This window comes from Hippichthys cyanospilos, chromosome 2, assembly GCF_059441005.1.
Source record: "Hippichthys cyanospilos isolate Australia breed blue-spotted pipefish chromosome 2, RoL_Hcya_1.0, whole genome shotgun sequence".
NCBI lineage: Eukaryota > Metazoa > Chordata > Actinopteri > Syngnathiformes > Syngnathidae > Hippichthys > Hippichthys cyanospilos.
This window is the reverse complement of record NC_142370.1, coordinates 5,489,034-5,513,629: the sequence shown is the minus strand read 5'-3', so window position 1 is coordinate 5,513,629 and position 24,596 is coordinate 5,489,034. Positions and strand designations below refer to the sequence as shown.

At 42.5% G+C, this 24,596-nt stretch overlaps 1 protein-coding gene across 1 annotated transcript in view; it reads left to right on the top strand.

Annotated features, from left to right (window-relative positions):
* The window catches only part of styxl2 (serine/threonine/tyrosine interacting like 2), a 30,302-nt gene extending 8,372 nt beyond the window's left edge, over nt 1-21,930 (top strand). The window contains exons 3-15 of the mRNA XM_088409052.1: nt 1,993-2,131; nt 2,279-2,448; nt 3,416-3,594; nt 3,670-3,823; nt 6,313-6,403; nt 6,492-6,561; nt 8,037-8,600; nt 12,159-12,183; nt 12,651-12,801; nt 12,873-12,990; nt 13,595-13,830; nt 16,168-16,385; nt 18,445-21,930. Of these exons, the coding sequence (XP_088265178.1) occupies nt 1,993-2,131; nt 2,279-2,448; nt 3,416-3,594; nt 3,670-3,823; nt 6,313-6,403; nt 6,492-6,561; nt 8,037-8,600; nt 12,159-12,183; nt 12,651-12,801; nt 12,873-12,990; nt 13,595-13,830; nt 16,168-16,385; nt 18,445-21,089 (4,760 nt within the window). The 3' untranslated portion in view covers nt 21,090-21,930. The remainder of the gene's footprint in view (nt 1-1,992; nt 2,132-2,278; nt 2,449-3,415; nt 3,595-3,669; nt 3,824-6,312; nt 6,404-6,491; nt 6,562-8,036; nt 8,601-12,158; nt 12,184-12,650; nt 12,802-12,872; nt 12,991-13,594; nt 13,831-16,167; nt 16,386-18,444) is intronic.
* Nucleotides 21,931-24,596: the final 2,666 nt, after the last annotated feature.

Below are 24,596 nucleotides of genomic sequence, written 5' to 3'. Positions count from 1 at the left end.
ATGGCCGTAACCGCTTGGCAATCTTCTAAGGGCAAGAATTTCCTTGCCGGGGGACGGACCTCGGTCAACAACAAAATGGAGAGGCTTCTTCTATTATGGATTAAAGAGAAGGAAATCGCACATAATGAAAACAACCTAATATATGATTCCCTTCACAGGGGGCCGACGTATACCCGCATGACTTAAAGTAGACCAAATTTTTCCACATATCTGTGTATGAATAACATCCATTGGAATGCAAATTCATGAATATCACGTCATTTACAAGGCTTAAAATTACACGGTATATACCGCTCATTTGATATAGCATGTTTGCACATTCAAATGCACTTTCGTCAAGGGCTACCAATTGCCTCTTTGTTGTCAACAACGAGGCTGTTAAATCATTTATCCTGCAGACTTTGACGCATTATGAAAAGGAAAATACTGCTTGACTTGTCTCCTTCAGTCCTTGGATGTGTGCTTGAACGAGCCGTCTTGGGTGTCAGCGGGTGGGGGGAGAAACAGCGAAGGGTAACCTTCCAGGCTCTGATTTCACAACAGTCATCACATGGGAAAAGAACGTCCCAAGTAAGATGGTCAGCAAGTCAATTCCGAAAACCTCCGTTTCAAACAAATTGGACGGGTCCGAAGATGACTCCCTGTGGATGAGTAATGAGGATGTTTGTGCAAATGATGAGCTGGAAGGAGAGGATGTTCGGAATTAAATGGGGGGCAATGTTTGGTTACATAGTGATGATGACTAGTGGGCTTTTTAGATTAATTCACTTTCATTTGTGTCAAAAAAAATAAAGCACCGAAAATTCAAATGGTTTTATTGTTGCAACATTAGTTTCAGCATTTGCGTCTACACATGCACACATTGCCTCACACTTGTCCTGCCCCCCCCCATTACAGGTTGTTATTCTGTATACGATGATTAAATGCGTCTAAAAGTATTGTTGTCATTTTCAATGTTGTCATTTTAATAACATACACCTTGCGTTTTAATTGGACAGCCATCATCTATGTAACCACTAAAGTCAGGAGTAGACTTATAAACTAATACAAACTACTAAAAAAGGGTGGATTGACACAAAGTCAACTTGTACACGGTGAAATATGGTGTTTTAAATGAAACATCCATCCATCCATCCATTTTCAAGAGCCACTTGTCCTCACAAGGCCTGCTGGCGCCTATCTCAGCTGGCTTCGGGCAGTAGGCTGGGGACACCCAGAACTGGTTGCCAGCCAGTTGCAGGAAACACAGAGACAACCAAATATTCACACACCTAAGGACAATTTAGTGTGTCCAATTGGCCAGCCATGCATGTTTTTGGAGGATACATGAAACATAAAATATTAAAAGCATTCAAATGGAGCTTTATTGTAAAATAAACACCTAGATCAAAGCAACAATTTTCACAGAATTCTTGAAAATTGAAAGGCATAGTGGTCCAGATTAAGAATTTGGCCACCCATGTGTGCCTTCCAGGCCAAATTTGCAAAGAAAAAATCTGCAAGAAAAGAAAAGAAAGTCTGCAAATCTGCAAAGAGAAAATCTTGTGGTCGATATTCTACAACTTCTCAATGCATAGTGTGCTTCCCGCAACATGCCATTATTGACAGACTTTCATATCCCTCACTCTCTTCTTGAATCGAACGCCAAGCTCAGACTTTAGAGGGCGGGTGACGAAACAAAATGTGACGTCTCATTTGTGCCCGCTTGACTCTGATGGTTATTTCTTCGTATCGGCCTCCGTGCTCCCACCGCCTGTAGATGGCAATCAATTTTGCTCGGCGAACCGACCATCAGCGCTTGTGTGTTTGATCACGCATGACAGCTGCGTGAACATGTGTGCGGGTTACTCAACGTGTGCAATGTCAAAGCTAACTTTTAAATGGTTAACCGCAGACAACTACAGTTTGCCTGGATGAATATTAACACGTGCGTTTGTACGTGTCCGCTTGCTTGAAATTATTGTATGTAACCTAAGGACTCCCTGCGTGCAGGCGAGGTTGCCGTGACAACCCGGCCTCACATCTACAAATGCCGCTCACCCAACATGGAGGTGTTCACCTGCTGGTGGCATCCGCTCACCGACCTGACGGAGGGAGAGGAGGTCACCTACGTGCTGACCTATACCACTGAGTATGACCATACATATTAAGACTTGGAATGGCAAAAAGGCACACGCATTTGATGACTAACGGCAGGGCCACACGCTGTAATGAGAAGGTTGTAATGAAATGATGATTTTTTTTTGTTTGTCTGTTTGTTTGTTTGTTTGTTTTCCAGCAAAGATCGTAAACAGGAGTGTCCGGACTACACTAGCGCCGGTGCCAACAGTTGCCATTTTGACAGAAAGCACACATTCACATATAGCATCTACTGCATGAATGTCACAGCTGTAACGGCTCGCCAAAACTTCACTTCGCCACCACACTGCCTTAATGTGATTGACATCGGTAAGGCCAACATCAGTCAGCTTTATACGTACAAAGGTATACACAGGAATTGAAATGAGGAAGAAACATAGTTGAAAGAAGCAAAATACAGTGGTACGGATTTTATATCTTCCGAGACCGCACGTTATTCAAACTGCTCACGCCGTCTTTCCGCATTGAAGTGAATGGAAATACCAGAAGTCTGCAAAAGTCCACCACACAAAAAAAACAACAAAAACATTGTTGTTTTTAATAAGGTAAGAAGCACTACATTAGAAAAAAGTGCTTTAGAACGCAGTGGTGACATAACCAAATACAATTTTACAATTTTAATTCATTGCCTCATCTCCGCGGTCCCCAACAACCGGTCTGAGGCCCGGTACCTGTCTGTGGATCAACTGGTACCGGGCCGCATGAGCCGCACCCGGAATAAATATGTTTTGCAGCGGATTTACTTTAACGGTTCATTCATTTGTGATTTGTTTGGCTTGATCTTGTTTTTTTAGTGCCGCCTCTGGCCGCTGTTGATATTACATTTTGACCGGTTGGTGGTGATAAAAAGATTGAGTACCACTACCTCATCTGGTGTATGACTTGGCCACTGGGGGCAGTATAGTACAGTCATCCTGATACAATTGAAGAAGAGAATCCACAATTCCTGCAAGTTTTTCAGTAGGCTAGGTTTGGCACAAATATTTGCATGAAAAATATTGATATATTAATTTTTACACTTTTTTTACACTGTTAGTGGGATCGTTTGAAAATGCTTCTTGGTGTTTTTTGCTGCTTATCCAAGAATGTAATGTATTTAAATTAAGGATGGATGAGACACAAATCAAGACGTCTCGTGAGATTGAGTCCACGAGAACGAGTCGAGATTTTGGCAAACAGGAGACGACTTTTGTTACCGGCTCATTTTTTAGCCGCAGCTGTGCCGGTTTAACAAAATGCATGCCAGGATCAAATGTTTTGCTTTATTGTCTTACAGTTCAGACCGAAGCTCCAGTCAACCTAACTTACCAACTGATGGATGCCGGCGGGGATGAGATAGGTCATGATGTGCTGCTGTCCTGGGTGTACCCAAGGCCCTCCGACCTCAAGTATGGCTGGATCACGCTGGTGTACGAGTTGCAATACAGACAAGTTAGCGAGCCTGACAAGTGGAAGGTGAAAGAGACATCACAGAGTGACAGCAGAGTACTCTGAAGGATTCTAAGCTGAGTTTTGTCCCTTGGCCCCTAGGTCAAGGAACCACTACGAGAGCCCCGAGTCAAGCTGCTCGGACTTCCCACCAACAACTATGTGCTTCGTGTACGGTGCCGCTCGCACCTCTACGGCCTGTGGAGCAATTGGAGCCAGCTATTGCTGATGAACATTCCCACCCAGCCTCCAGCAGGTATAATACGCGCTGGACATCTTTTCTAAAAATGAATATTTTTATTTTAAATAATTGTTGCTTGAAAGCGTATTGCGATATTTTGCAATACAGTAAAGGCATATTGTGATACAAATTGTGATATATTGGGCAATGTTTGTAGAAATGTGTTCAAAGGGATATATATTAACAACAACTGAAAAACAGAAATCATTCCAATAGAATAGAAACATTATATATATATTGTATATATACTGTAATTATATATATATATATATATATATATATTTTAGAAGGTACACAACTTTGACATCTTATATATGAGCAGACATTAAACATTATTTTTAAAGAAACAGCATGTCAATTTTTTTGTACTTCCAAGCATTCCCTTTATTGTGTCAATTTGTCCCCAGGGATTAACACAGAAACATGTATGAATATCAGAATGAAGATTTATTCTCCGGCTTCCTCCCACACTCCATAAACATGCATGGCAGGTGTATTGGACATACTAAATTGTATGGCGTTATATTTGTGCCACAATTACGCACGCGCGGAAAAAAAAAATTGAGCGGAGAAAATCAAACTGAGCGAGCGAAAACAGATTTTGAGAGCAAGAAAAAAACTATTGAGCGCGTAATGATAAGAGTTTGAGCGCGCGCCGATGGAGTTTGAACACAAAAAAAGAAATTGCTCGCTCAAAATTCCTTTTTGCTCGCTCGCAATAGCATTCTCCCGCTCAACATCTCGCTCTCGCTCGCGATACTCCTCCCTCCCTCGCTCAACATCGCGTTTGCTCAACATCCAGCTCTCGCTCGCTCGAGTCGTCCTCTGCGCTCGCTCAGTTCTGTTCACGCGTTACGTTTGTGCCACAAAACCAGCCAATCAGAGCTTGTAAAAGCACATTGATTGACAGCTTTGTATCCAATGAGATTGCTTGTTGTGTTCACCCGGAACGAGCAAACGAGTGTGCGTCACATCGACGTAGGCGGGAGGGGTGGGCTTATATTATTAAAGTACAAAAACTAACAAGGTATTTCTGTCAAATGATACAATACAGTAATAATAATAATATTAAAAGTAATTCTCCAGCCCAAGTCCGTGTTGACGCACACTCGTTTGCCCTTTTCGGGTGAACACAGGGCAAACGAGAGTGCGTCAACGGATAGCGTACAAGCAATCTCATTGGATACTAAGCTCTGTCAATCAAAGTGCTTTTACAAGCTCTGATTGGCTGGTTTTGTGGCACAAACGTAACGCGTGAACAGAACTGAGCGAGCGCAGAGGACGACTCGAGCGAGCGAGAGCTCAATGTTGAGCAAACGCGATGTTGAGCGAGGGAGAGAGGAGTATCGCGAGCGAGAGCGAGATGTTGAGCGAGAGAGGGCTATCCCGAGCGAGCAAAGAGGAATTTTGAGCGAGCAATTTCTTTTTCTGTGTTCAAACTCCATCGGCGCGCGCTCAAACTCTTATCATTACGCGCTCAATAGTTTTTTTCTTGCTCTCAAAATCTGTTTTCGCTCGCTCAGTTTGATTTTCTCCACTCAATTTTTTTTTCCGCGCGTGCGTAATTGTGGCACAAATATAACGCCATAAAATTGTTCCTGGACGTGATTGGGTGCGTGAATGGTTGTTCGCCCATAGGCACTCTGCAATTGGCTGGCAACCAGTTCAGGCTGTCCCCAGCCTACTGCCCAAAGTCAGCTGGGATAAGAACCAGTTTGCCTGGGACCCTTGTGAGGCTAAATGGTTCTTGAAAAAGGATGGATGAATGGATCGCAATGTATTGGATTCCACAAAAAAGCAATAACAATGTGCAACATTGCCACATACAATTATCATCTGGGGCAGCTTACAATCAATATTTATCAATATCAATATACAAAAGATATCATACTCAGCAGCGATGCTGAACGTATTCACTTGTGCAGATTTTTACGTATTGCTAGTCAAGCTTGATTTGCTGTAACAAACCAATCAGTGGACATGAAAATAATGATGTCATCGAGGGCCCGAGGGATCACAGTATGATCTGAAAATGCTAATACCGTACTGTACTGTGTTACAACGACATGGATTAGCACTACTAATTCTGAAGGCTCTGGACAGATTACACTGACTTGGCTGGACTTCGAGGCTAAAGTCCGGGCTCTCCCTTAGCGATAGGACGAGAAGCTCGGTCAATCGGGAGGGACTCTGTGTCCAGCCGTTGGTCTTCCGCGTTGAGAGGAGCCAGTTGAGGTGGCTCGCTCATCTGGTTAGGACGCCTCCGGCTGTCCGGTTCCGGCCGTGTCCCACTGGGAGGACGCCCCGGGTTGACTTAGGACACGCTGGAGAGACGCTTGCTCTCGACTGGCCTGGGAATGCCCGGGGTTCCTCCCAGGGGAGCTGGAGGAAGTGGCTAGGCAGATGAGACTCTTAGCTTCCCTGCTCAAGCTGCTGCGGTAGCTAACGGATGAATCTAAATAAGTCGGTGCTTCTAAAATGACACTATGTTTACTTTACTGTAGCAGACAAACTACTGGTGCTGATTCTGGTGACAAGCATCAGCATCATAGCGCTGCTGGTCATCGCTGTGCGAGTCTTCCCACAGTGTGTGAGGTGAGAATTCATTATCCTTTACATGTGAAATGAAAGCTTCCTGTGTATCTCTCTCTTTTATCTCACGTCTTACTATTTCTCCTCTCAGAGTGAAATACTTCTTCTGGCCACCAATTCCAAAACCACGCATCATCGGCATTGACCCGCTGCTTTTCAAGGTAACGTACGTTCCTTCCTATAAGCGCCCTCTGTCTTCTGCTCACCATTGATGACAAACATACTTACACACTAATTAGGTAAATATAGTAAGCACATGATAGAAAGTAAAATACTACTTCAACTCGTTTAAAGGGGTTGAGGCAGTGTTAAAGCTGTTAACAAGTCTCTGACAAAAAAATAGGCCCCTCACTAACATGGCTATGGTGATGGTTATAGAACTTCCTTGCTTTGGTAATACTCACACAGAATATATCTAGTGTCCACAAAGTAGCTACGCTAACAATACTAAGCAGGTTGATAGTATGACAAATCCTTCTACTTTAACATTAAATGTTTGAAGTTTTATTTTATGCGATGTATAGTCATTTAAAAGTCAAACAGTGAGATACATGTCGAGAAGTTGTTAAATCTGCATCGCTCCGCATGTGCATTGAAAATGATTGACAGCTCTTCAGTCACACCTTCGGTCATGATCCAAATGGAAGCTGGAAAAAGGTTCAACTCCAAAAACAAATGTTTGATATGAAAAAAATGGACCAAAAAAAAAAAATCAAAAACAGAAATGAACAGTAACCCCAAAGTTAACACGTAACCAAAAAAAAACAAAACAACGAAAGCACCAACAGCACGAGACACCTTTGAGGTACAATATAGGACCAGATAGATTTTTCCACAAAATATTTATTATGTTCTACTCTCAGGTTATGCAAGTTTTAACATTAAAACATTAAAAAAAAAATTAAAAAAGCAACTCCTTAATTATATAGAAAGTAAAAAATGTACCTATGCTGAGTATGTTTTGCGCAAATTCTGTTTTCCACAAAAATAATGTACCTAAAGGCAGGCAAGGAATAGAAAGTGCAGGTATGATTTTTTTAAATAATAAAACTTAATAAAACAGTTTTTCACTTATTGTGGGGCAGTTTCAATCCCCACTAACTGCGATAAACGAGGGATCACTCTGTGAGTGTGTGTTTGTGTGTGTGTGTGTGTGTATGTTTTTATATATATATATATATATATATATATATATAATATATATATATATATATATATATATATATGTATATATATATGTATATATGTATATATATATATATATATGTATATATATATATATATGTATATATGTATATATATATATATGTATATATATGTATATATGTATGTATATATATATATATGTATATATGTATATATATATATATATATGTATATATGTATGTATATATATGTATATGTATATATGTGTGTGTGTGTTTATGTATATAGATAGATGCTTAAAGTCCAGTGCGGCTTATCCGTGACAAAAATTGTTTTGTTGCTTAGTTTTTGCTGCTGTTGTGGTTTATATACCGGTGGGGCTTACAGTCAAGGAAAATGCGGTAATCTACTTAAGTACCGTAACAAAGTTGGTTGCCGCTCACCACTGCTGTTACTCCCATCATTTTTGCCTCTCACTCTGTGTCCTCAGAAAGGGAACTTGGATGAAATCAACCGCCACCTCACTAATTTCCACGGATACTTGCCTCCAAGCTTTATGGACACCGAAGTTTGGGAGCAGGTGAGCCCCGACAACATCTATATCACCACAGTCAAAGATTGCGCCATTCCCAGCAAGTCACCCAGGCAGGTGATGGATACCTTAACTGTCCGGCACGATTTGACGGTCACCGCAAGTCATCAGCACCTCGAGAGCCAGCCTCCAACAGCCTTCACACAAAACTCATACTGCATGTCCCCACCCTCATTGCCTGAAACCGTCAGCGTGCCAGAGAGCAGCTACAGCAGAATGGGACTGGCAAGTGCACCTACACCCGCTGTCTCCAGTGTCTGCCCTCCGCAGGATCTCTATAGCTGTGTGCAGTTTATGAACAATAGCAACGGGTTGCAGTTGGTGCCGTGTCTGCCACTGGCATATTGTGAGCTCCCACCACTCCACAAGTCTAATCTAAATGTCGGTGTGAAGGAGGAGGGCGAGGAAAAGCTGGCTGACTACAAGGCCAAAAAGAAAAATGTTGCTATAACTAATGACAGCTAAATGTGCAGAACCACAAACACAATGGGATCTGGTGGATTAGGAGAAACACATGTTGACTTTATTATACTCTTGCGCCATTAAGAACTCCACTGCAGTGGAGTAAAAAGACACTTGTCTTAATTGTTTTTGTGACCCATGCAACCACATGAAATGGTCTGAATGTAAGTTAAAATGCAAATTGAGGAAACGATGAATGACGATGCATGTCTTCTATGCACAAGGCCTGTGCCTTCATGAATTCATTTGTCACATCAATCTGAATTGGAATCAGCAGACTCCCAAAAGTAGGAAACTACCCTATTCCTCCGAGCGCAAGTCGAGTTTTTTTTTTTTTCCTCATTTTCAACCCCCACATTTGGGGGGCGTCGACTTATACCCGCAATCAATATAGTATGCATCCGTTTTAGAATGTGTGTACTTTGGTCAAGCGCCGCCTTATTTCCTCTTTGTTCTCAACGACGAGGCTGCGTGGACTTTGACCTATTATGAAAAGGAAATTAAGTCTTGACTTGTCCGTTCAAGACAAGAACGTGAGAGCAGTGGCATGGCATGCGTGGATGTCGTCAGGTGGGAGGGGGGGGGGACACAGCGAAGAGCAACCGATCCACGCTCTGATCTCACCACAGTCATTACTTGGGTGAAGACGGCTTCAGGAAAGCATTTTTGGAGACCTCCTTTTCAAACAAATTGGACAGGACCTAAGATGACTACCCGGGGAAGAGTGATGATGTTAGCGCAAGTGACGAGCAGGAAAGAGAGGACGGACCGCAACAGTACGTTATTCGATACACGATGGAGAAATGGGAAGCGAAGATTTCTAGGGAACCCCATAGCAAATGTTTGCGCCAGCAAATCAAAAAAAGCATTTAAGCCAAACAAAAGTGTCCTTTTTATTCAGCAACATATTCAATTTTCAAGTCCATTTGTTACTTTTCAGCTATACTGAAGTTAAGAAAATAAAAATTGCAAATTGCATGCCTCTTAAAAAAAACGGGTCAATTTTTTTTGTTTCTTTTTAATAACCCAATGTTCTGTCCTTTCTAGATGATACAATGGTAGGTAGACAGTCAGCGCACTCTCAACAGCGGCCAGAGACGCGCCAAGAAACAAAGACTAAGCCAAACAAGGCACAAATCTGTAACTGTTAAAACAACTAAATCAGTTCCGAAACACCCAAATTATTTCACTGACCTTTGAGAACCAGTGATTTAGGCTATTTTGAAGTTTAAATCACTATTTTGTCCTTTATGTTTTAATATGCTATGAAAAGATTTGCTTGTGAAGAGAAAGAGGATGTCATACACAAATTCCTGATGATATCTTTCATGGATTGAGAGGTTATTCTGAGATTTTGAGAGGTTATTAAATCTACCAGAAGTGCATGAGGGTGTGGCAGAGAAGCCTGGGAAAGTGCACGAGACTCCAGGGGGGGATTACTTCCAAATGGAACACTTGTAGTTTGGATATGTACCGAAATTCCCCAAATACACACGTGTATAAGATGCACCCTTAATTTTGGGGTCAAATTCTGATGTTATCTTTGTTGCCATGTATAAAGCGCACCAACACTTTGGCAACAATGTAAAAATGATAACAAAACAGAATAAATCTCATCTTTTGTAAACTGTTCATATTTTGTTCTGTCCATATCCGTAAGTAATCCGTAAATTTTATTGAAAATTAATGTGACATCTTTTTTTAGACATTCGGTTGATTTAAAAAGGTCAATCTGCGCGTCAAAACTCTGCTTATGCGGCTGCCAGATCAACCTTCCTCGAATGTTGTTGAATTAAATAAATAACATTTTTAAGTTACCCTTTATGGGATGCACCCATACTTGTGTTCTTCAGTTTCGTGAAAAAAAAAAAAGTGTTTTATATTTTGGGGAATTACAGTAATAACTAGAATTTGTGATACAAGTGCTGGACCTTTTCTGACACACTGCATGTTTCTACTGCATTTACATTTCTCTGACACTTACGCCTCTCGTCTGTAGTTGATGATTCTTTTTGTGGTCATCCTTCCTTATGTTTCGAGCCATACTTCTGTATTTAAACATTTCTGTATTGTAAAGGGCAAATAATAAAGATGTAGCATCTTCAAGCAAGATACAGCCTTGACCATAAATAGCCCTTTAGTAGACAATGTTGTCAGCTGACGGACAAAGAACCTGCTGTTCCTGTAAAAGAGAAAGTCTGTTCCAAGAAAAAAGAAAAGATAAGAACCGATTAAATTAGAGCTTCTCTGTTAACTTCTTGTAGAAATGCATTTGATTTTCCATGTAAAAGGCCCTGTCCCCCAATTGAAATTGTCAAACTTCCATTATTTGACAAAGGGAGGAAAAAACAATTCAACACTACAAAAAAAATTAAAGGGAGGGCAGTGTTTGAAATAATGCATTTCAAAAGTACGGCAATTACTAGATTGCATTTTTGCTGTAACGCGGTAGTGTAAGGCATTACACACAAAAAATAGTCATATTTTACTTAAGTCAAACGAGAGTAATGCATTGCAAAGTATTTTTAACCTGAAAGTGGTGTTGTTTGCCTAAATCCGCCAAAAACACAGTGAGATTGAGAAAGAACCGGGGCAAAATGTCTACTTCCTGTAATTAGTACAATATCTACTATAGCAGAGATGAGTGCGGCATCAGCATAGGACAGGTTGAATATGGACAATACGTACAAAAGATGGACATAGGCCCATTACTTTCAGTTTGTCAGAGGTAAAGACAAGAAGAATTTAGTAGTTAGACGCACCTTGGGCACAACACCTAAAGAGCTGTCCGCTTCATCAAAATGCACCAGTAATTTGAAAAACCATTTAGAGCGGTGCCATAGTAACATGAATTTAGCGAAAAGAAACCATGCCGAACGTTTGAGAGTGGGGAGAGACCAAAGCGGGCAAAATGATCCGTCTCTCGCTGAGGGATGCCACTTCCACCTCAAGAGGATAGGAGTCTGGTGGCGGACTACGTCTACCGTCTGCTACAGTGAAGATATGCTGCCGTTTTCCACACTGGATTCACCAGCATTTCAAAACTAGCAATAATGCCAAGGCACGCTAACACTCATTTTCATTACGTTTGCTATAGTGTATAAATAGTGGTCAATGTACATCAAGATGAAGCATACAAAAACTCATGTTAAACAGTACATTAATCACAATAACAATGTAGGCTCGCTGCTAACGTTATCCCCACGGAAACCATCTTTTTTCAAAACATCTGCCCCTGCCTGGCCGACTGAGTAATATCAAAGTAATGCAAAAGTAGCATAATGCCTTACATTTCAAATACAATAAAATTGTAATGTAACAAATTACTGTGAAATGACAGTAATAATTCAGAAATATCGCATTACAGCTTTGAAGTAACTTGCCCAACACTGGAGGGCAGTTACCAAAAGGCAGCAAGGTGGCATCACTAGTTGACAAGTGAGTAGGTGTCGGGTGTCCAGGCCCCCTGAATGGTTGAGCCGTAGCGGTGTCAAAGGGGGTGGAGTGACACTCTTAACTTTAGTGCGACCACCACCAGCCTCACAAATTCGATCACAGATGGACACTGCAGAAGGCTGCCAAGGTAAGACAAACACTCCATTTGTTGTTTATCCACTGCCGAGGAGTTGGCAGATTCTGCTGTTTTTTGTGTGTTTTACTTTTGTGTTGTTTGTTGTAATGATCTGTACACGGCACTGCTCTCAGACCCATGACACAGCTGTCATTTAAAAATAGATCCGCTACCCGGCCTGGACCTACTCACTCTCGCACGTAGGGTATATATCGTCAGCAGCTTGAAACATGCTCTCACAGCCACCTTTAGAATAGCAATGGTGAAAATGCGACGTATCATACAATAAAGTTAGTCATGACATCAGTGTTGGGATATAAGCCTCATTCCTTTGGCATTATTCAGAGCAGTGTTGCGTAATCTTCACATTCCCATGGCATCCTGTAAGAAAACCACTATATCTGTCACGTTGTTTAGCTTTGAATTTGCTGTTTAGTATTTTTTTACAAACTATGAATCTTTTTGTCCCCGGGGGGAAGAGGACGCAGGCTTTACTGAATTGGAGGCAATCAACAGGGCGGAAATGTCGTCTGCTACTGAGCATGAGGATCAGGCTGTGCCAAATGGCCAAAGTGAAGAGAGTAGCATCCAGGGAATCCAGTCACGCTACCTGCGATGTTCTTCACCCAGGTAACATCTTTAAATATTTTCAGCTAATGGAAGGCAAGCTGCTGGCATGACATGGTCTGTACCATTTGCAGCCTCTCCACGATGACAGAGTCCAGGTTTTCTACCATCTCTGGCTCGGATGCCGCCAGTATCTTTATGGAGCCAATCCACTTGTCATCTGCCATTGCCGCCAAGAAGATCATCAATGAAGGCGAGACACATTTTAACAGGCTCAGAAGGAAACCGTTTTTTCTTATTGATCAGTAAAGAGGTCATTGGCATGTCCGCCAAATGCCACCACCTGACGTATTAAAAGATTTTAGTGCCTCTGATTCTCTGAGGTTGAAAGAATCCAGAGAGTTTCCTGTGTTCTCAGCCACATTGATATTAGTGACTGGAGCTCCTACTGTGAGCGTTTCTGCTCGCAGCGGGACACCAACGCGCCTCGCATGCAGCAGGAAGATAATTGAAAGGCCAGCAGATAAAGCATGGATTTCATATTTAGGAAGCCGCGAGCCCAGTAAATCTGAAGAGGAATGCGATTTGTGTCAAATGAGCCAATTAACTTTAAGTAGGCTACTGCCTGGATTCTTGCATCTCCTAATGAGCTGAGTTGATGACTTGAGTCAGAGGATTTGGATGTAAAACTCTGCATGCAGATGAACTTGTCTAGCCTGTCTTCATCTTCTGGAAAGTCATCGTTGGAGAAAAATTAATGAAATTTATCTCGCGACATTTGCACATAAAGTTGAGATTTCAAGTGTAATTCATACAGTCCGCGCAATAGAAACTAAACGTGAGTTTTCCGTCATCTGCAGAATTGCCACCTCGAGGTGTCCGCGCAGAGTCCGTCCCAGAGTCCATGCTGGAACCGGCAGAGCAGCTGATGGTCGAGGACCTCTACAACCGAGTGCGGGACATGATTGATGACCGCAGCCCTTACAACACTCCCTGTGTGCTGGACATCCAGAGAGCTATGGTTCAGGATCGCCTGGAGCCGCCCAGCAGACCCGTGGATGAAGTTTGGCCAAACATCTTCATTGCTGAGAAGTCAGTGTCGTCCATGTCATCTCAATGAATGCAGTTGTCGCATGCACATTGTCAATGACAGTTAGGATGCTGGGAAATATAGAAGCAAAATTCTGTGAATTTTCTTATTTGGATACTTAAAAGTATTTCTCCGTGTACAAGTCGACCACCCCCCCCCCTTTTTTTTAACCTAAATTTGGGTGAATTTTACAAAAACGTGTGTATAAGTCTACCCCTGACTTTAGCGGTTACACATATCATGGCTGTCCAATTAAAACACATGGTGAAAATACGGGACTTTCAGACACAAATCTTCAACTGGCATCAAATAACATACTGTTGAGGAACGTGGCGGGATGGAAATGAGACAAGTGTGAGGCAATATGCGCACGCGTAGACGCAAATGCTGAAACCAATGTTGCAACACTATAACGATTTGAAGTTTCAATGCTTTATTTTTTGACACAGTTGAATGTGAATTCATCTAAAAGCCCTTAAAGTCATCATCACCATCTGACACACCAAATAGCTCCTCCCATTTAACTCCTGGAAGTCTTCTCTCATTGCTCGTCATTTGAGCAGACATTCTTGTTACTCTTCCATGGGAAGTCATCTTCGGACCCCTCCAATCTGTTTGAAATGGAGGTCTTCGACGATAATTTGCCAATCATCTTACTTGGGACGTTCTTTACCCAAGTGACAACTGTGTTGTGATCAGAGCATGGAAGGTTGCCCTTCGCTGTTTCTCCCCCCCACCTGCTGACATCCAAGCCGGCTTGTTCAAGCGCACTTCTAAGGACTGAAGGAGAAAAGTCAAGCCGTATTTTCCTTTTCATAATGCGTCAAAGTCCATCGGAAAAAATGATCCACGCAACCTTGTTTTTGACAACAATGAGGCAATAAAGCGTCGCGTGACGAATTATAATTTTGGATTAGAAGTATATAGCCTATATAATCATTTTAAGCCTTGTAAATGACGTATTACTTATTTCAGATTCAAATTACTGTTATTCAAACACAGATATGTGGAAAAAGTTGGTCCATTTTGAGTTATGCGGGTATCAGTCGATCCCCCCAAAACGAGGGTTGAAATTGAGGCGACAAATCTTGTACGCAGAGAATTACGGTAATCCATGTGAACTGCATGCTGAGAAGGATAAATGAAGTGGATGTTATAAAGTTGTATGGAGATAGCAAGACGGCCTAGTGGCGTTGCAGCCACTTCTCAATGGACAAACCGGGGAGAAAACATTCATCATGGCCTTTGTGCGAGAGACTTTTTCAAAATATGTGGTAGCGGCATGTATTTTGTGCTTTGGCTGCAAAAGATAATAGCTAGCTTGTTAAATTTTAGCTTCAATTTTGATAATGACTGAAATGCTTTTGCAAGTATTTTTCAGGTATCAAACTCCAGTGCTTGAGGGTTAGTACCATGCATGTTTTCAAACCTTCTCTCTCAAACACACCTGATTCCAATGATTAGGATCTGTTTCAAGCGCCCGCAGAGCCTGCTAATAAGCCACTCATTTGAACTAGGTGCTGGGGAGAAAAAAATCGGACAACATGTACGATACCGGCCCTCGAGGACTGGAGTCCGACACCTAAGCACCTGTTAGACTAGCATCAGCTCTACAGCATGTTATTATACTTTCTTAAGCACACATCTGTTGTCCAATTACCAAGCCACTTATCCTGTTTTCTCAATGGATCAGCCTTGCTCAGATAACATGGAAGACTTTGTCTGCAGTGCCGACTGGCCTATTATATACATGTGACGTCTTGATGACACGTTCTTTATAGAACTTATGTGTAGTTGAGAAAACCAGGCAGATTTCATGCAAGTGAAGTTGAATATCTATGCTGTTCTTCATTGAAATGCACAAAGCAGATGGTATATGCAATGTACAGGATTCCTTCATCCCACACAGATGATTTTTACAAAATACATTATTTCTTTAGGCAGGAAGAAAGTTATCTTTTGTTTAACAGGTTGAAAAAAGGGGAAGTTGTATTGTTGTTCTTTTTAATAAGTTGACCAAAAGGACGAGTATGTTTCACCTCAAAAATCATGATTTTGTTCTTAAGTGAGAGGAAACATTGGAAATTCTAAATGATATCAAATGTGATATTTACAATTTGATCTGACATTGTAAGCTTTTTACTTGAAAATAATACCTTGCATGAATTGACTGCTTTTGACAAAACAAAATGTACATACCGAACTGATACTGCTACAGCACCCAAGGAAATTTCCTAGAAATATTCCACATGCTTGTAACCCTACTGGGAAGCCATTGTGAAACTTAAAAATGTTGGTGTGCGTTTTCAAAAGGGTGTCCAATGTTTCATGTCTTCCAGATCCATCGCTGTCAACAAGTCCCGGCTGAAGCGAATGGGCATCACACACATCCTTAACGCCGCACACGGCACGGGCGTTTACACTGGAGAGACTTTCTATTCCGGGATGGGTGTGCACTACATGGGTGTTGAGGTGGATGATTTTCCTGACGCTGACATTTCGCCACACTTCCGGCCCACCGCTGAGTTCTTGGATGAAGCTTTGCTGACCCACAAAGGTGAGTACCTGCTTTGTCGGCAATGACGCAAAAGTTAGCTTGATGTGTTTTCCTGGAAAGAGATGTGTTTCAGTCACATTGATAATTCCGACCACCGCTCATGTAACTTTACACTCATGATTAATTCGTCAGCATATCTGATTGAAAACAGAGCGCTCATTGAATTCTAAGGCTCAGAGACCTTCACAGCACTTAAAGAGTGCACTGAAATATCAGTCCAACCGCCCGCCAATTTTTTACACATCCTTAGATGCAGAAAATGTAGATTATCACCTTTGGCGAGAGGCTGGAATCCCCCTTCGGTGGCTCAATCAATGCCCGCATTGAAATCAGATTTTTGCTGGGCCGACATTTGTCAGAGCACCGCCCCCTTTCCGCATTGGTCATTTTTTTCAAGCCAGACGTGTCTGCCATTGTATTCGTCGGTCCGTCAGTCTGTCGGTGTATTTTAGCCCAAACTTCTGCCATCACTAAGGGGAGACTATTGACAATATTTTTGCTGGTACATCTTTAATCTGGTCTACTTCTGTCTGCACTCATACTAATTGTTTGTTCTGTTTTTGTCCTTACACCTAAAGTTAACACAATGTATGTGTCTACAGTTACACTACAATTGAAACATAACCCAGTTATATAAGTGTAACACGAAAACAAAGCCAGCTTTGGGTTATCTTAACCCTCGGCTATCATCTTTATAAAAACATATCTTTAAGGGAATGAGAGTGCTTCTAACAATTATGTCCACTGGATGGCCTCATCATGCTTTATGTGACACTCAAATGGTGGATGTGGGTTCCCATTTCTAACTGCCTGTCCTAAAACTATAGACGACGGTTTCATTAACATTTGTCTAAATTTCCTCTGTCACATACACTACAAGTAAAACAAAGTATTTCTGAGGTTGTATTTATGGAAAGAAAAAACATCTTTAATTAGGGAATTGAAAAACTTCCATCTTGCATTCCCTGGCCAGAAGCCAGAGAAAGAATGCAAATTTGTTCTGCAGCCATTGGTTATTTGAAAGATTGCCTCCCAGAATGCTCTTACCAGCAAGCAATTTCTTTATGTAAAACATATTTAAAAGGCAAAATAACACAAATAATCTCTTAAAGGGACAGTGTGTAAGACTTGGACCGTTTTTTTTTTCATTAAAAAGGAATAAATTAAATTATTGTAAGTTTCAAAAACTTGCAAATTAATGTGTTCTTAATGACCAACAGTATGTTTTACATATAATCGTAGGTCTAGTTACCCTTAATATATATTACATGTGGGGTGGCACTTCTCCGGAGGCGGCCATTTTTGTTATAGCTACGAACAATTGTAAAGGCAGCACCTGCAGCCCCTCCTGCTGTCCGTAATGAAAAACTGTCTAAATCTTACACACTGTCCCTTTAACACTTATTCTAAACATTCCTTTTAACATTTGGTTGGTGAGCTGTAAGGTGTATACACTGTACAGTATGAGTTTTGGTTTATGAAACCAGGACTAAAAAAAGGGCGCAACTACAAATAAATCACCAGTAAAGTCAGTGCAATGATGTTTTGACAGCAGCCAAAGCCGTTTGGCTTCCCACAGTCCAGCCAAGTGGACCGCAGATGGTCGATCTCTTAACCCGCGATGGTCGATCAGCGCAGGGCCAAATGGGGGCGGTAAAGTCATCCTTCACCATGTTTCTCCACTGCTTGGTGGTGCTCACATTGACTACAGGGTGATTTCAGTTAGTTCTATAAAGATGCAGCAATATAGCATTTAATCATGCAAGTCACTTGAATTATGTTTCAGTAAGCAATATGAGGTGACTGATGTCCGATGGACATCTGAGGTAATGTCTATCCCGACGATTGCAACAGACGAAATTTGCAAAGCCAAAATTTTTAATTTGCTTTTTTTAAGCATTCCGGTCATTCGTCGGTCCGTCGGCAAAACGGGTGTCTGTCGGCGACAGGCGGGCAGTCCGTCGGTGCTGACGAAGTGCCCACCTCTGATTAAAATCATATTAAATCATGAATTTTGCTCAGCAATGTTAAGATCCCTCTATGAATATTCTGTTTGCAGGCAAAGTTGTGGTGGTTTCCATGATGGGCGTCAGTCGCTCAGCTGTCCTGGTGGCATCCTATTTGATGATCTTCCAGCACATGACCATAATGGAGGCCCTGACTGCTATGAGGAAAAAGCGGCCCATCAACCCCAATGAGGGCTTCCTCAAACAACTGCGAGAGCTCAATGAAGAACTGCTGGAGGAGCGAGATGATGACGACACACTCAGCCAGTGTTCTGTCATAGACGCGCGCACTCGTGCTCGTATCTTTGGAGAGGCCGGTGAAGATAATGAGACGGATCAGGAGGATGGACAAAGCATGATGGAGGTGAAAGCGCATTCGATCATGATGGAGGAGGAGGAGGATGGCACAAGTGTGATGAGCAGCGTGGCCTCCTCTGCAACACCTGAGGAGCTTCGGAGCAGATCCATCAGACCGCACATCACCCAACTTTCATGTAGTGCTCAAGAAAATTCTGTCCCGCCTGAACATATGGAAAGTGGTGAAGCTGGCGAGGGCGATGACTGTCTGGACAGAATGATCCACGAGTGGCAGCGGAGAAATGAATTATATCAAAGTGATGAGTGGTGGGAGGCACAGCTGAACAGCGATGAGGAGGATGTGCCGCAAGGAACGCGCGCAGATCCCGATGCTGAGAGCGTCACCAGTGAGGACGTGCGCATCCTGAAGGAACGTCTGAAGCGTCGCAACAGACGGCCTCCATCAGACGCCACATCCACCACGAGCTGCACTAGTTACGCTGACCTCTGGAAGCAGCGACTGCGGGAGATCGAGGAAGAGGCCTCTGCTCGGTATCGAAAAAATGATAGTGGCAGAGGTGATGAAAGTGATGCCGCACAACAAGAGAGAAAGAATAAAATTGATGAAGAAGTAGCAAGCATCCTGTCAGACACTACATCCATGTACAATTTCTGCCAGAAGAACAAGGAGAATATGTCAGCCTTGGAACGCTGGCGGGTCAAGCGGATTCAGTTTGGATGGAACAAGAAAGATCGAGGGGACGGAGAAAATGGTTCTGTTTGCGAAAATGACAAAAGTGATGACGTCCAACCAACGACTCCGTCCTTCGAAGACATCAACCTGACAGCCTATCAGGCTTGGAAACGGAGGCAGCAGAGGCGATTTGGTGAGGAAAACATGGAAGAAATTCTGGAGCTGAGTCGCGGTGAGGATTCTGCAACTATTAAACGGCGGCAAAGGCGGGAGGAGATCCTGGAGCGTTCCAAAAAGACGTTAGAAGAAAGTCAGTCTGTGTGCGGCTGGGAGAACGAGAGCTGCGTAAGCGGTGCGACGATACCTCTTTCTGCATTCTGGGCTGGAGCTGGAGTCACGGTACCGCCCAGTGTCATCAATGACGACAACATGTCCACGATCAGCGGTCAATCGTCTATTCGATCATCTGCATCGCAGGCCTGTAGTACAAGATCAACTCACTCTAGCCTCCATCCTCCTCCCATCCTCCCTGTTCCCACCGCCCAGGGTCCGTCAGGGGAACCGATGGTAAACTTGGCCAGCATCCAGAATTGGATCGCCAATGTTGTCACTGAAACCATCAAGCAGAAGCAGAGTGAGATGAGCCTGCCTCCACCATCACTTGCAGGATCGGAGCTGAGCTTTGGCGCTCCGTCCAATTTGATTTTGGGCCGTGGGAGAGATGACGATAACGCGTCGTCGAGCGCACGGTCCTACGCCGGAAACACTTCCCAGAGTCGCGGCCACCCGGCGTCCGTCCTCTCGGCTGGTGCCTCCAGTGGCGTCAGCTCGCGAGGTTCTGCGTTGCCGGATGCTAGGAAGAAAAAAATCACCAGCACCAGCGTCCCTCTGTTCAGCCTCTTCCAAGACCAGGTCAACCTAGGCAAACTAGATGCGATTGACAAGGAGATCAAGTCAGAAATGAGGGACAAGATGGCAACTTATGAGAAGAAGAAAATCCTGGAGAACAACAAGCGCAGCACTTTGTACAAGAAAAAGAAACCAAAGGAGGACGAAGATGAAGAGGAGGAACGAAGGAAGGAAGAGGAATTCCTCGAAGAGGCAAAGAAGAAGAAACAGAAACCTTTAAAGACATTTGGGCTCTCTGGATGTCTGAACCTCAACCCCGCTCTGGAGACCGACAAGAACACCAGCGTTGACGACTGGTTGAAAAGTGTCAGGCCTCCTGCCAGAAAATCTGCCGGCGGTGCACCAGCAGAGGATCCCTACGACGACCTGGACGGCTCTGCCTCCCAGTTCGACTTCTCTAGTCACAGGGCCTCATGTGCTGACGAGGACGAAGACACAGAAACGTATGGCGGGACTTCGAGATACTTACCACAAATGCATATGCATCCATCCGCTAACAACCCAGACTATTCCGATATCAACAACAGCCCGAGACAAGTGAGGAGGTCATATGGCGAGGAAGATGAAGCTAGGGACTTCAGCTCCAGGAGGAAATTCTTAAATCATTCACAATACAAAAGCAACGGCGCAGGGGGTAGGCTGGATGAAGATGGTGACGATGATGAAGAGGATGTTGAAGCCTTCATCTCCCAAACCAGGCAAAGGGTCAGAGCCCGAGCGGCTGCCCAGGAGCCTGATGATGAGGTTCTCGCTGCCTGGAGGGCACAGCAGGAAGCTAAGTGGCAAAGCCAATCATAGATAAACTGAGCAGGAAACAAAGTGAGGACCGCCAATGACCCTAAAAGGGACTAGTGGTTTAAAGAATTATTGGTTGGACATCACAAAGTAGCATAGCAACATGCAGATCATTTTAGTCTTTTAATGCACTGATGCCAGTGATAAAACATTTTTAGTGCTTTTCTTCACTAAAAAAAACAGCTACTGCTCGGCATTAAATTAATGTGCGGAAAAAAAAATCATTGCAGTTTTCAAATGTAATCCAGTCCTCAGACCAAAATAAGTTAACATGGCCGTGAATTGAATGAAAATATGTGACAAAATTATTTATTTTGATTGTATTTAATTGTCTTTTCTAAAATTCAACTGAATTTGTCTTTCAATACACCACAACATCAGTACCTGAAGTAAGTCATGTGTAGCACAAGACAGCTGGGATAGGCTCCAGCATGCCAGCAACCCTCGCAATGATAAGCAGTTAACATAATGGATGGATAAATATTTAAAGAAACATGTTTCAAAGGAATATTTTTTTAATTCGTATGTTTTAAATGTTCATTATGTTTAGTTTAAGGAGAATAATAAAATGATGTTCATATTTTTCAATCATAAATTACCGTAATTCCCCAAATATAGGACACACCGGCCTATAGGACGCGCTAATAATATTGGGGTCGAATTTGGTGTATTTTCTATGTTACCATGTGTAGGACGCACCAACAGTTTGGCAAGAATGTAAACACTTATCGCAAAACAGAATAAATCACTTCTTTGTAAATTCTTCAGATTTTCTTGTGTTCAAGTTATACTGCATATTTGTTGCGGATTAATAAGTGTGTTACAGATTTCCGACATTGTAAGCGGTCAGTGAATGCTGCGCCAGAGCAAGTTGAATGCACTCGAAGCAGTTCTTTTTCCTTACCCTTGGGACGCAGCGTGAGTTCTTTTTGCCAAAAATACCCAAAGCTGCGCACCATCCGTGTTCTACCAAGTTTATGATTGTGTGTATACGCCAAATGTAATAAATAAGTCGAATGGAATACCTTTCCGTGTTCTCTAACAGGAGCACTAAGCTCCATATTTTGCCACTCTTAATTGAATCAGCTGGAGAAATCAGACCCTTTACATCAGAGGTGTCAAAGTAATTTTTGTTGCGGGCCATTTTGTAGCGAGAACTTCCTTCATTGGGCCGGTATGTTGACGAAACCAAGTCGATTTTAAATTGTCTCATAGTATTATTACTCTACACAGCAAATTGATGGCTTAGTTTCTTTGAAACCAGAAGTAAAGCAGTCTAGTTTGTTCATTTATTGTTTATATTACTGTAACAGAACAAACCAAAAAAATTCAACGGTATTTTTCATTATACATGACAAGCCAAAAATTTGGACCAGAGTTTAGCAAGGGTCATGGAAACTTACATGATTTGCTTTCGCGGGCCACAAAAAATGATGTGGCGGGCCGGATTTGGCCCCCGGGCCTTGAGTTTGACACCTGTGCTTTACATGATCCTCTATGTTTTAATAATATTCCTGTGTGTGAACAAGGATGGATTCTGTCTGATCGCTTCTTTTATTGATAATAATGTGGGAAGAACCTCAACTAACACGACCTGCTGTTAACTGCAACGGCACTTGCTGCTAACAGCCAACTAACTTCTGCCCTCTAGCTCATCCTGTTACAGTAATTATTGTAAGTAAGATATAAAAACACGTGCGTTAAAACTTGCCCTGTGTGGCTGATGAATCAATGTTCCTCGAATGGTGTCGAACAAAACCATCTGTTTGAGGGCCAGGACTGCCAGGCTGGCAAACAGCTTCTACCCACAAGCCATCCGGATCCTCAACAAATCTCTCACGCACTAATCTGACTCTTATTGCATGCATGAATGATATTGTGCCCTAATATTTTGCACTATGTGATATTTTGCACCATATCATTAGCACCATAGTTTCTGCATGTTGTTTTATAGATATTTTGTGGGGGGAGGTTTTCTTTCAAATCGCTATTTATTTTGTTGCTCGATTATGGAACGTAGTCTGCTGCTGAAGTGAACAGAATAAGAATTTCATTGAGTGGTATAATAATACTATACATATGACAATAAAACTCTTGAAACTTAAAAAAAAAAAGTCATAATCTTTAAGTTAAGGTTAAGTTTAAGTATGGGATGTACCCATACTTTAGGCCTTCATGTTTGGGGTAAAAAAAAAAAAAAAAGCACATTTTATAATTGGGGAATTAGGGTATGTTGTATGATGCTATTTCTTCATCAAGCGGCATGAGTGAGGGGGTAATCAGCTACTTATATATCAAGAAAGGTGTTAGGGATACATTACATAAAAACAAAACACTGTATTAGGAACTAATGACTTAGTGGACCACTGTACTACCAATCTAAGTAGTCCTTGTGATTACATGCCACTCAAAGACACCTCCGATGCCGTGATCCCCCGCTCGGTAAGCAGTGACATAATACTAATGCTAGACGGCTCGCATTCCACCTGGCGGCTTACATGCTGCTGTCAAGATCACGTTTCAGAGATTAAAGTATTACCAAATGTGTGCAAATATATGAAACGTGGCTGCGCACGTGTCCATCGGGTCAGACCATTGACATGATGTGAGACAGAAAAGCATGCAATGGTGGAAGAAAGGAGTTTTTTGTCCCCAGGTGTCTTGCGTCTTAATTAGTTCGGTTAGTACTTAAGCCCCAGTGTTTTGCCGCGTCTCTTGTCGGGTCATTGTTCGTCGTCCCCCCGCTGCCTCGTCTCACGCTCCTTGTACGTCTTCCCCTCGCCGTCTTGCCTCGCGTTGCCCTCCTTCCCGTGCTGCCTCCCGTTCCTTGTCGCCCCCCGTTCCTTGTCGCCCCCAGTCAGCTTCAGTTCAACGTTTTGGTTTGCACTTTGTATTTTTCGATTCATTCAACCCAGCCTGTGTTATTAAATCACCTTACTTGAACCTACCCCAGTCAGCCCTGCATTTTTTGGTTCCACCTTTCCAACATCCCGCACCTCCTCAACCCGCCATGCCCCACCGTGACAGGAAATCAATGGATAATACGTTCAATCAAAGGCGGGCATATCACTGGTTAAAATATGTAAAGTAATTAGGGTAAAGTGAGAATTTGAGAAGCGAAGTGTTTAAATGTATACACTATACAGCACAAAACGCAGATTTTGACCCTGTGATCCGCCTGTTTGTTGCTTCAATGGATTTTTTGTTAAGCGGAAAATTAAGTAATCAAGCAGCTGGATAGGAGGACGTCGAAATCTGTTTGAATAGGAATAAAAAAAAACTCAAAGGCGTCTGTTGTGCAAACATGTGGAAAACATTACCATCTAAAGGTGAAAAGGCGCAATTGCGATCTTTTAAGATGGAATGAAAATCAGAATTAAAGCTGAGTTCACGGGTGGACAATAAATACTGTACCAAGAAATGCAAACAATGCAGACTTTTGTTCCATACAAGACACACTTTCCGTTCCAAATGATGTGAATTTTGCGGGATGTCAATGAGGGATGGAAT